Source organism: Cyrtonyx montezumae, unplaced genomic scaffold, assembly GCF_038088225.1.
Source record: "Cyrtonyx montezumae isolate F1298 unplaced genomic scaffold, pur_monq_1.0 scaffold_4, whole genome shotgun sequence".
Lineage (NCBI taxonomy): Eukaryota > Metazoa > Chordata > Aves > Galliformes > Odontophoridae > Cyrtonyx > Cyrtonyx montezumae.
In genome coordinates, this window is record NW_027072045.1 from 32,424,966 (window position 1) to 32,437,915 (window position 12,950).

General features: G+C 39.4%; 1 protein-coding gene across 1 annotated transcript in view; it reads left to right on the plus strand.

Annotated features, from left to right (window-relative positions):
* Window positions 1–12,950, plus strand: part of PCDH15 (protocadherin related 15) — a 598,943-nt gene that overhangs the window by 509,850 nt on the left and 76,143 nt on the right. The window contains exons 27-28 of the mRNA XM_065746677.1: window positions 6,965–7,105; window positions 9,154–9,266. Of these exons, the coding sequence (XP_065602749.1) occupies window positions 6,965–7,105; window positions 9,154–9,266 (254 nt within the window). The remainder of the gene's footprint in view (window positions 1–6,964; window positions 7,106–9,153; window positions 9,267–12,950) is intronic.

The window sequence follows — 12,950 nt, forward strand, 5'->3', positions numbered from 1 at the left end:
CAGTGCTTTGACACAAATCAACAGTAGCTTAGCTAAATATGCTTCATAGTAATTTATTTACCACTCAAGGACAGAATGCTATAGTAGTGTTTCTGTAAGGACAGTCCTGCTATCCCCCTGTAAAAAAGTCCTAACACACAATAATAAGTGAATTCCCTGCAAGTGATGTGCATTAGCTGTGAGTTACTGAACTTTGAGGCATTAAGGTAGTTGGTATCTGCTGATGGTCTGGTCTGTTTATGTCCAAAACATAGAAAAGATAATATTATCAACATATCCTGGATCATTTCTGAATAAGAAAGCACTCAGCTGCTGTAGTACTGCTATCTAATTAGTACTCTATGCCTTCAAATAAATGGGTCTGAGGTGCATTCATTATTTCCAGGAGTTCAGCAGATGGTGCTTAGCTGGAGAAAATTCTCTGTTGCTTTCCCCAGGAATGACTTGGGAGCCAGGGACTCAATTTCTATTAACAGCTTTCATCCTCAGTAGTTAGCAGCAAATAATTAAACAGAAAGCACTCTGCCCGTCTTACAAGTGGTGTCACTTCAGAACGATATGCCAGTGGAGAGTGGAGAAAACTTGCTTTGCATGACTATTGCAACAGTAGAAATCTAAAGTATTAAATCCATCATTAACTGTTCTTCAGTCCTGGCTGGGTCCCAGCACCAGTACAGTATTTGCTCATATCATCTCACTGAACTTTGAAAACACTGTGCAGAAAAGCGTGGTAAAGATTGGTGAAATAGGGCAGATTTGTTCAGAAGTGAGTTAATGGGATTAAAAAATAAAGTATTCATGACTACTAAAAAAGAAGTATGTAGTTTTTCTTAGTTCTGTGGAATCTGCACTTTATAACGCGAAATTATTTCTTACTTAAGAACCAAAGCAAACCAGAAGTACTCCTAATAACTCATCAAAGTGTCAGCCTAGTTTTTTTTTACAAGTATGTTTTGCCCCTTGTCCTTCTGGACTCTCTCCATTTCTAACATCTCTATCACATGGACAGAAAAATGTAGGAACTGATCATGAGTAAGTTTGCCTGCTGCTCAGTACAGTGGATAATAATGGGCATCTCCAGTTAGGACAAGAGCAGGAGAATAGAAAACTAGACTAAAGCCAAATTCCTTTCTTGTGATTTCCTCACATATTTATATATAGTTCTTTTATATGGGTTTGAATGTTTTGTATTTGAAAAATGGGGGGATTGCTTCTATTTCTGTCAAGAAATGGATGCACACAGGAGGCAGAAATCAAAAGCACTGAATGCTGTGTCTTACTTATTACAATATAGCAGTCAATAATGATGTTATGGTAATGGTCTTGAAAATCAACTCTTGATTTGTATCACAACGTTAAAATAAAACTGCCCCTAGGCATTAAATGAATGCGCTAGACATAAAAGATAGCCAGCTTTGGAGGAAAAAAGCTTTTAAAATCATTTGAGAAAAGCTGATATTATATTTCAAAGGAATGGTCAATAGCTTTTACTTTTTAATTTCAAAGAAGGAAGAAACAGGAAACCATGGATGGCTTTGTTTCTTTTTCTGGCTCAGCTGAACCTGTTTAAATGATTTGCATCAATGGCAGATGTGTATTTATTGGAGTTTGTTTTCACAGTAAGTGGTATCACAAAGTATTTGCTATGATTTCACCAGAAATCATGGGTTTTTGTTGTTGGTGGTGTTTTGGTTTTTTTTTTGTTTTTTTTTTTTTTAGAAAAACCACAAACTTCTCTCTAAGAGTGCCTTACCTTGCTGTAATGGAAAGAATATTTCTAGTCGTTGTACTCAGCACGGGGGAGAGGTACTTTGTGTTTTCCTACCTGCTGGAAACTTCTGTCCACAATACCAGTACATTTATATTAATATTGCCCACTAAACCATGTCCCTCAGTACAATATCTACATGTTTCTTGAACACCTCCAAGGACAGAGGAACTCTTCAGAGATTCACTGTCTTCAGCAAATCCCAACTTCACACTTGTAAGTGACCTGCTGAATCACGGCCTGAACCACTGATTGGTCACCTGAGGTGAGCACCGAGTCAGCCATGGGCGCACAGGTGAAGGTGATATACCTGTGTGATTGGAAGGGGTGGAGCCTGGCTCCACCTCTCCCAAACCCCATTTAAGGGCTGACCACCACCAGGGAAGGATCTCTTCTTGGAGATCCCTCCCATGTGGAGTTCCCTGTGAGCCTTGTCATCCTGCAGGTGAGCCATCTTCTCTTTTGTATTATTTGTATCCTATCTATATAGAATTATTCAAAATAAACCATCATCTATACTATTTTTTGAGTACCATCCTTGGGAATTATTCACCTTACAACACTGCAGTGTAGTATTGAGGTAGATGACGTGAGAATTCAAATGGAAATGCTCAGCACCTGCATGAAATTACAAAAAAGGCAGATGTATGTTTTCAAACAGCAGAAGAGTAAGCTTGGAGGTTGGAATGCAGTACTGAAAGATTTCAGTCTCTCCATAGCAAAGGGGACAGTGGTAGTCACAGGCAATGTAAGCGGTAGAGGATGAAACATCGTCTGAAGCATAGCGTGCAGGTGCTCCTTTTTCATTGTAGGAAGTATTCACTCAGTGATATTCCTGAGAATAGATAACATCCTGTCTTATGCCCTTTGACTTCTAAAGGCAAGTTGCAAACGTACATGCAAGTGTTACGTGGTCACCAAAGGTGTGGTGGGGGTACTGGTTGTCAAGCAGGTGAAAGATGGGAGGCTGGAAGAGATTTGTGGTATGGAGTGCTCTGGTTTACAGTAGCAGTGCGTTTCCTAAGTGGTTTAGAAACTTGCAGCATAGAAATGGAGTGTGTTGAGTAGCTGTGGTGCATTTGCAGAAAATCACAAGAGGGATGGGTCTGTTTTTTCTCTCTAATGAAGTACTGTTTCATTAATTGGTTGGATTTATAGATTAAAGGTGATCTTGTTCTTGTAAAAAAAACTTCTTTGCATTTCTGTGCAGTAAGTTACTTGCCTCAGCATAGTCTATGCTCGTACGTGTAAATGAAAGAATGACTGAGTTGGGATAAAGTTGTGAAATTTTATTCACTGAAGAATACAAACCTGATACCTAGAATGTTGAGCCATCAGCAGAATGGAAGTGTCGGTAATAGGATTCATTTGGTCCTAAAAAAATATGGATTTCTGCTTATTGCTAATAATTACTCATTTAATATGAAAAAAGAGAAACTCTCTGCTAGATTCAAATAGTGCTACTGAGTAGGTACTTCGTGCATTTTAACCCATGATTTCAAAGGAATCTAAGGAAATCTTGGCTTGGAGGCATGAGATCTCTCTGGTGATACTTCTGCTTACTTGAGTGAAATATCAATTAAAACATAGAAACCAAAGCTTTTCATTGTCTGAAATTGGATTTGAAGCACGTGTCAGTTTCACTTCTAATCATTTTGTCCTTTCCTGTCCTTTTCCTGTTATTTATTTATTAATACTTAATACATCCTATAGTTCCTCACACTGTTTTTCCCAGAACAGCTTACATCTAATTCTAGGCACACTTAGAGGCAAAGGGTAACAAAATGCTGAGCATAAAGGAATAAAAAATGGACAAGGAAAATAAAGGGAACTACTGTAATGGAGCAGACCCACAGTTGCATACGTGGCTGCCAAGGGTATGCCTGAGTACATCTTTGATTCTAAATAAACGGTAAACCTTATCTAAAATATAGATCTATTTTCTACTGTTGAACTGCTTTGTTTGTCTGTTTCCTGGAGGAACTCTGTTACTTCAATTTAAATTTTATTTCCAAACCAACTCCCTTTTTGAAAACAACGATCTGACCAAAGGATGAAGGCAGAATTGAGGAACAGTGCCAGCAGGTATCCTGTGACATGCATTACTTTGCGTGGATTTGTTTTGTTGGAAAACACTAAAATGTTACGTCTCTATTGGAGATGACAAAGAAATGCTTCTAGCAACTAAAGTAGATGTGCCAGTGTCTGTAGAAGAATGCTTATCTAGAAAAACAAGGAATAAAAACATTTGAGAGGACTAATGGGAATAAGTGAACAGTTACAAATATAGCCCAGGATAAAAGAGGAGGAGTCAAAGACTGCAAGATAATAAAGAAAAATCTGTTGAGAGAGACAGAAAGAAGTAAATACTTCGTCAGATGGAAATAAGACATTTTCTTTTAGGGCATGTTAGTGTAGACTGTGAGATGTTAATAGATGTGGATGCCCAAGGACTGGTCTCTCTGAGGCAGCTTCTAACACCTCAGCTGCAATTATATTGAATCAAATGTAGAGTTTTGGTATGAGTGTATGTGCTGCTTTACTTTCCATAACACAAGAGCTTCAGTTTGTTCCAGAGAAGAACTGCATTTCAACAGCCTCCCTTTCTTCTATTCCTTCCTTCCATCTTAGGTTTCAATTCAACTTAAACCAGGAATATTGGTCACAAAAACAAAAGGCAGGGGCACTCTATTTCCTGTGCAGGCTGATAAGTAGTCTGAATGACAATAATGTTTTCAGTCACTTAGGAGCAGGAAAGGGGAAAGCAAAATGGACTCTTGGTTCTGTGGTGGAATGGTAAAATCAAATGCGTAGCAGAGCACTAGTCTGCACTGAAACTTCAGTCCTTGAACTTGATTGACTGGGAAGGCTTTGGTGATAGGAAAGGCCTTTAAACGTGACTTATTTCCAGTTCTGTACCAAAGTTTTTAAGTGAGATCATTGTACTTGGAGGGCTTTGAATGGTGAAAGTTTATTTTTGGCTTGGCAAAAGGCACTATCTGTGCTTGATGTAATAATCAGAAGGTGAATATTCCCAGGACTGATGTATCACAAGGTCTTTGCTGATCTTATATGTGGCTCTTTATATGGGCTATCACAGTGAAAGCTGGGATATTTCTTTCTAGTGCATTTCCCCTGTACATTCTGCTTTTGTTGATTTGAATTGTCAGTAGAATCAGGTGCAGAAGGCTAATTTTAATGACCAGCCAGCTTCCAGAGCTCTGGATCATCCTGTTTAATGGCTTATCCAATGTCATAACACCTTGTAAAGCCTGCATTCAATTTATCCCTTTTGAGAGTAATTGTCCTTATTGTTTTACAAGCTTTAGCTGAAAATACAGTGCTAACAGATATTAATTATCTGTGAAATCTCCTATTAAATAAGAGAGAAAAGCATTCTTGAACAGTCCAGGGCTTGATCTTTTAAAAAATTATTGCTGTTGGATTTCAGAGAATCTACTGGAGTTCAGTATAAGGGAAAGACGCTGAAAATTCAGTGAGCTCATGTTTTTATCTCACGTTTTTAAAAGCTTATATTCTTTTCATGTTCAGCATGTCTTTAATTCAGATTTTCTAGAATTAATCCAGACTTGCAGACTTTTTCATTGGGTTACATACAAAAGAATAAAATAACTAAAATTTGAGATTATATATAAACTTATAGTAATAACTGGTGAATGAGAGTAAACAGACAAAGGTGCACAGTTCACAATCCATAGCTGGTTTGAGACACACCAACACTGGGCACTTCCTTCCTCAAGTATCTGGTTTTGCACCTCGGTTGCCCAGTTTTGGATATTGGGAGCAATGATTCCTTGCTTCTTTTTTTGACTTACTTCCAGAAATGTGCGTGAAAACATACAGAAGATGTTAACTGTTGTTACGCTGCTCACAATTTTTCATGGCTCCTCTGCGTTCTAATTTTTGTGCAACCTCTCTGTGCCCATTGGGAGTTTATCTCAGTAGTGCACATGTGCACTCTTATGTGGTTTCTTTTCCAGGGCCTCCGTGCGCATCCTCATGCGCTAATATAAATGTTGGGGATGTTTTCATGCTGTGGCCATCAACTGTGTACCAGTTGAGTGTAGTTTCCCCAGAACAAATGGAAACTTAAGAAATTACACAGCAGTAAAAAAAAAAAAAAAAGTATTGAAGTAAAGTATTGAAGACGGATGATCTTTAGATCTGAGTTTTGTATTATTGAACTCCTTGGAAAATTTGGCTTCTAGAGGATGAAGATGGTTCCTGCCAACTCAAATTCTGTCTTTGTGGTTTATTTGTATAATTTATTTGGGAGCATAGCCTTTTGTTTGAATTATCCTGTAGACATAGGGATGCATCTGAATTAATTTAAAACAGAAGCAAAAGAAGATTAGTACTTGAAATAACTGAAACTTGTTTCTGAATAGATTTCCCTGGAAAATTTCTCAGGAGATTTTTCTAATTATATTGGTGCCAAAATGCAGTAAATAAGAAATAAATTCACATTTTCTTATTTTCAGAAAAGACCAGAGAGAGGTGTATTTGATAGTCGCATCAGGAAAAATAACTTGATGAGATTTTTTCTTTATTTAAAAACAAATTGCCTAGTTAATGATGATAATAGCTTCTAGTCCTGCAAGCGGATGTGAGGACTGTTATTCTACGGACAAGTGGTGTGGAGTGCAGCAGGTAATTTCCTCTTGTTAGGATGTTGAAGAGAAATGACAGGGAGAAGGTTGTGTAATCACCTCTGTTACACAGTGATATCAGAAATGTATTGTTTGCAAGGGGTTTTCATGTGTTTAGTGTGCGTGGTCCAGTAAAGTACTTTCACCTACTAGCATGATGTATCACTTACTACTTATTACTGCCCTCTGATCATCTTTGTAGCCCTTCTCTGTGTATATAATAGGCACAAAAGAAATAATTTCTTTGCTTTCACCACCTTGTTTGGTGCTTTCTTTCCTTCTGTTTGGCGCATAGCTTATATTCTTAGTGGCTCCCAGTGATTTAGGAAGCTGCTACTTTGTCAACTTTTGGCCTTTGAGAGCAGGCAAATAACTAGTGAGCAATAACAAAAGTGAAGGGTCACTTGCAGAGAATGGAGGTAAGCTGCTAGAGTTTTAAATCTTTTAGAATTTTAAATCTTGTGTAACTTAAGGAGGAATGCGAAAAATAAAAGGGTATTAATGTTGTTTTATTTCTGCCTTCCAGGGCACACCAGCAAGTCGAGTCCGATACAAGGTAGATGTTGTCCAGTTTCCTTACAGTGCCAGCATTTTTGATGTGGAGGAAACCTCAGGACGTGTGGTAACTCGGGTAAACCTAAATGAAGAGCCAAGTACAGTGTTTAAGGTAAGAATTCATATAGCTGTGTACTGTCAATGAAAATGCTACTTGCACTTAGTAGTATTCCTCTCACATTTCTCTTTCTCTAGCTTTATATTCCAAAGAAATATGTGGAATTCTTATTTCTTTTTTCAGTCTCTAAATTTCTTTCTGGTACACGTTTTCTGGCCTTTTTGATTTCAGAAAGGTCTTGGATGGATATATTTTCTGGTGTTTGTTTGGGAAAAGAAATAGGGAAGCAACTGAAGGAAACCTCAGTTTCTGAAAGTTGACGTGGCTGATGTTTCACTTTCAACGTGGCTGTCAGCACAACAATTTCATGAAAGATTTGTAAGAATGGCAGTGTATCTTGTTAATAAAGTTAATGCACATTTGGGTAGTCTGGGACTTCTGTTCTCAAGTACTATGATGTCAAAACACTGGCTTTAAGAAGGCATAAATTACTGTTGTGCTGTTACTGTTCCTGAGGAGCTTCAAGCATATTTAGTCGGGAGTGGTTTATTATTTCAATCAAAATCACTGGGACAGAACTCTTCTCTTCAATCCTTGAATGAAGGGGTTAGCTGAAAATGAAAATCAAAGTGTTTCGGTAAGCAAAACAGTGTGGCTTATAATAAGTCAGGGTTTATATATGATTTCCTACATGGGATCTGCCCACTTTCTGAATCTTCATTAAGGTATGTTTCGTGTCTTCTTGTGTTTCAGTTATTTTGTTTTGAATAGAGAATGAAAGGGAGATTTGTATATTTTTCAGTTATAAGGAAATAAAATTATCTAGCATTTTCTACTGCTTAGTGGTCTCCAGAAATCTGAGCTGTGGGGTCTTCCTGAGTTGCTGTTTGCATCTAGAGCATTGGTTTTTGTGGCTGCACTGAATCTTTGAAGTTTTCCAGGCAACTTTTAACATGCTTCTACGAACTGCAGTAATTTGCAGTTCGTTGATATATTGGCTGGAAAAGTGCATCCTGTTGCTCTAGGCTGTCTTTTCGCTGACCTATTCTGACAACAGCAGACTTCAGAGAATCATAGAATCCTCAGAGTTGGAAGGGAGTCTTTAATGGTCATCTAGTCCAACTCCACTGCAATGAACAGGGACACCTACAGCTCCATCAGGAGCTCAGAGACCCATCCAGCCTGACCTTGAGTGTCTCCAGGGATGGATCACCACCACCTCTCTGGGCAGCCTGTGTCAGTACAGTGCTGATCTGCTTCTTTGCTAGAGTGAAGTGCTGATCTACTCCACCTAGTGATCTCCTGAAATAAGGACAAATGTAGAGACAGAAAAGTAGAAAACTGTTTGTTGGAGCATCTCCAGTGGGCTGATCTCTTATCCTTGTGCTCACATTTGTTTGAATGCTGAAAGGAGGTGAATTGGTCCCAGCAGAGCAGTACCAAGAAATATTAATAACAATTGTTTATGCAAAAGATTTGTAAAAGGCTGCCTTGAGTGAAGATCTTGTCCACGTTCTAGCATTCTGAGGATATCTTCTAAAAGGGATTTTTGTTGTTGTTGTCATTTGGGGGCAGACAGCGTCTTTTTGGTTGTTGCTTTGATATCAAACTTCAGTTCTAGATATTAATGTTTGCTCGCAGAACAGAATTCTTACCCAAAAATTGTTTTTCATTTTATGGGGAGCTTGCTTTTTAAATAAGTATTTCGCTGCCTAAATGTTGAAATTTACTATACCAGTAGAGAAGTTGTAATGAATTCTAGTGTTTTGAGTAAGGACTATTTTTGATAAGATGTAAGAGAATCCCATGAAAAATGTAAATTGTGTACTTGAAGCTGTCAGAGATTCTGGAGATGTATTTGTAGAAGGCTATGGAATTGAAATTCCATTTCTCTGTATTTATGTAAGCTTTCTAGCACATGGTTCAACCTGTGGATGGCTGTCACCTTTTTCCTCTGCGTTTTACTCTTGTAAAGCATCTGACCTGTAGTGAAAGAAAATCTCAGATGTGTTAGACCCTGAAAATGCAGTAAGTGCTGTTGCAAGTCAAGGCAAAAAAATGTTGTTGCCTATACTAAGAGTGATTTTCTGCACTGTTTATAGCTTGTGGTCATTGCATATGATGATGGAGATCCTGTGAAGTTCAACACCACTACTGTAGAAATTGCTGTACTTCAACCTTCAGTAATCCCACGGTTCACGCAGGACGAATACAGGTAAAGCATTTATTCATTCACATTACAGCTGTCATTGTTTAAGCTGAAATAAGTTCCTGTTTTTGAGTGCTGGTCTGATACATGTTTGTTACAGCGTGGAAGCACTTACCCTACATTCACCTCAGATTTTGTTCCTTCCCTTGTTCCATTTGACTCACAGGAGGAAATAAGTCACAAAAATAAGGTTTGAACCAGTGCACCAGAAACCTCATGTGCTTAGAGCTGATAACGCATTTTCTGATGTTAACTGTTCTCTAGGAAATAGAATTTGATGCTGCTCTGAGGAAAGTGCTAACGCTTGAGTCCACCAGAAGAGGAAATGTGTGCAATTACATGCAGGACTCTGATTTGTCAAAGTCAGGGTAGCAGAATACTTCAGAGCTGTTTCTTTCTCTTAGCCACAAGTTTTTTGGCAGACAGCCGTTCCCTAATCTTAGCAGATAGTGCTGCAATATTACCATCTTAATAGGTTGTCTCCAGCTGAAAAGCTGTGGGTGACCATAGCAAGAGGCTTGTTTTAAATTCTCCTCTTAACTGTTGAAAATGTCAGTTGTGTGGATAAACAAAACTCTACAACAGAGGTGTGGCTGGAATTGTTGGGGCGTCAGGTTGTTGTTTTCAGTCAGTTTGAGTGTGTTTTGATCCTGTGCACCATTTGTATTGGACAAGAGCTCCTGTTCAATATCTTTATTGATGACCTGGATGAGGGCATTGAGTGTACTCTCAGTAAGTTTGCAGATGACTCCAAGTTGGAAGGAAGTGTTGATCTGCCCTGGGGGTAGGAAGGCTCTGCAGAGGAATCTGGACACACTGGGTCACTTGGCTGAGGCTAATGGGATGAAATTCAACAAGACCAGGTGCTGGGTCCTACACTTTGGCCGCAGCAACCCCAGGCAATGCTACAGGCTTGGGGCAGAGTGTCTGGAAGACCATGTAAGGGAAACAGACCTGGGGGTATTGGTTGACGCTCAGCTGAACATGAGCCACCAGTGTGCCCAGGTGGCCAAGAAGGCCAATGGCATCCTGGCTTGTATCAGAAGTAGTGTAGCCAGCAGGAGCAGGAAAGTGGTCATCTGCATGTACTCAGCCCTGGTGAGGCTGCAGCTTAAGTACTGTGTTCAGTTTTGGGCCCATCACTGCAAGAAAGACCTGGAGGCCCTGGAGCGTTTTCAGAGAAGGGCAGTGAAGCTGTTGAGTATGGAGCACAGGGCTTATAAGGAGAGGCTGAGGGAGCTGGGATTGTTCACTCTGAAGCAGAGGAGGTTCAGGGGTGACCTTGTCATTCTCTACAACCTCCCTGAAGGCAGGTTTTGGTGAGGTAGGAGTCAGCTTCTTCTCCCATGTAACTAGGATTAGAAGGAATGGCCTCCAAGTTGCACTAGGGTAGATTCAGATTGGACATTAGGACATGCCTCTCCAAGGAAGTGGCCAGGCACTGGAACAGGCTGCCCAGAGAGATGGTAAGATCACCATTCCTGGAAGCATTCAAGAAACTTTTAGATGTTGAACTGAGGGACATGGTTTAGTGTGGAAATATTGGTGATAGGTGGATGGTTGGACTGGATGATCTGAGAGGTCTTTTCCAGCCTTAATGACACTGTGATTCTAAGAGGGAATTCACGCTTGAGCTCTTTGATGTAAGAAGTGCAGGTGATTATTATTGCTACTCAGTCGTGATTTGAAACACTGTCAAAATAAATAAATAAAATCAAGCCCCATTTTCTTAAAATGAAGTGAAAAAACAAACTGATGCTCAGGCTGATTAGTTTGTTAAGTTTGGTTTCCATGAAAGTGTTCATAAACAGTTTCTGACATTTTTATAATAAGAAATAATGAGATCAGTGTGCAGAGCCTCCCTGTCTCAAAATGTTATAACCTTGCTGCAGTATGTGCTCTTGCATCAAATGTAATGCTATAATCAGTATCAGAATATTAATGGGCTTTATGAATCTAGTTTCAAAGCCAAATACTGTTGGCAATCAGAAAGCAGAAACAGAACGCAGTATTATTGGCTTCTCCAGACCCAAATGGCAAGTCATTGTCCCCTATTTTAAGGGATTTAGAGAAAAATCATGATGTGCATTGTTTTTTCTCATGATTAGAGTATCAGAATCTCAAAGCCATGCCACAGAGATATGGAAACTCTCTTGACAATTTTTCTTGTAGTGTGTCACTTGCGAAGTTAAATCACGCTTATAAAAGAAGGCAAGTAGGAAAATATACCTTGAACCTAAAACCACAACTGTGCTAATGAAGGCTTCTAATTGAAATAAATGTTTGGTAGTAACTGTGGAGAGGAGGCAGGAGTAGAAAATGTGAAGTCTTGGGGTATGATATGATGTCCTGTTACTCAGTCTTGGGCAGTAAAGAGTAAGCTGATGAAAAGAAGACAAAACCTTTTGTTTCAGTCTTAAGAAAGTTCTTCCAACAGTAGTGTTTAATAAGAGGACATGATGCTGAGACCTTTCCAAGACATTCAACATTTTGGGTAAACTCCAAAAGCTAATTCACCATGCCTCAGGAGTCAACACAGTGGCTGAAGCAGCTGAAGGGACTCTTCACTACTGGATGCACATGTAGTGATGCCAATTGTTTACTCATAACTTTTTCAAATGACCACCTGAGCAGAGCCCAGCACATGAGTATGGCCTTGAGAGTGCTCAGGGCACAGTGGGGTCCTCTTCTATAGCATGGAAGAGTTCTCTTGCACTTCCACGTTAAGCAGCACAGGGTCTTTGTTTGTATGATTGTGGGAAGGGAATCTAAGCTTCAGGTTTGCGGTTAGAGTTGACGTTGCCTTCTGAACCAAGCATACATTTCCTGAGGCCACCTCAAGCTTCACCTTTATTCCAGGAGATAGGACCTTTATTTACCTACAGACAAGGAAGCTTAAAGTAAAAAGCTGTCCATATCCCCTAAATATTTTTAGATGACAGCTCAGTAACCCCTCTTATCTTCTCCTCCTCACAAATTCATAGGATTAGGTGAACAGCCTGATTTCTCTTTCCAAAGAAATAACCCTGCTCCATTCTCAGTAATTTTTTTTAGAGATGCACACTGCTGTATAAAGCTCCCAGAAGTCTTTTGAGGGCAGCAAAAGCAGTTATTCATTTTCTTCAACGTCAGAAATAAAATGAAAATAATCCCCAAACTTTCTGATTCAGTTCTGAGATTCCATGACATCATGGAGCAGGGCTGTTTTCAATTTCTTAGGTTTTCAGGGATTCTTACTCTGCAAACTGCAGTTCCTGTTTGGCTTCCTGACAGTGATGCAAGCTGAAGCTGGCAGGTTTCATAAAACTGTGGGTTTTAGTTGACATTAGATATCTTTAGGGTAAACATCAGCTCAGAGCAATGATGCCGTCACAAAATGATAAACTTCTGGATGTCAATACTAGAATTTTCAGAGGGCTGAGAACTGGTGGCTTTAGAGTGGATAAGTATTGATCTTTGCTTGCATAATTACATTATTCTAGATGATTCCAGCAGTTTCTTCTAGCTCTTCTCCAAAGTTCTGTGGATTTAGAAAGAGGTCACAGTTGAACACTTTTACAGACTAAAGATGCCTGCAGAGTTGCAGCTTGTATTACAAATCAGAAAAAAATATAAAATGTAGGAGAAGCGGGGGCCAGATGGCATGATCAAAAAGGCCTAGCCACAAGAGGCAGTCTGGGAGATGAAAGC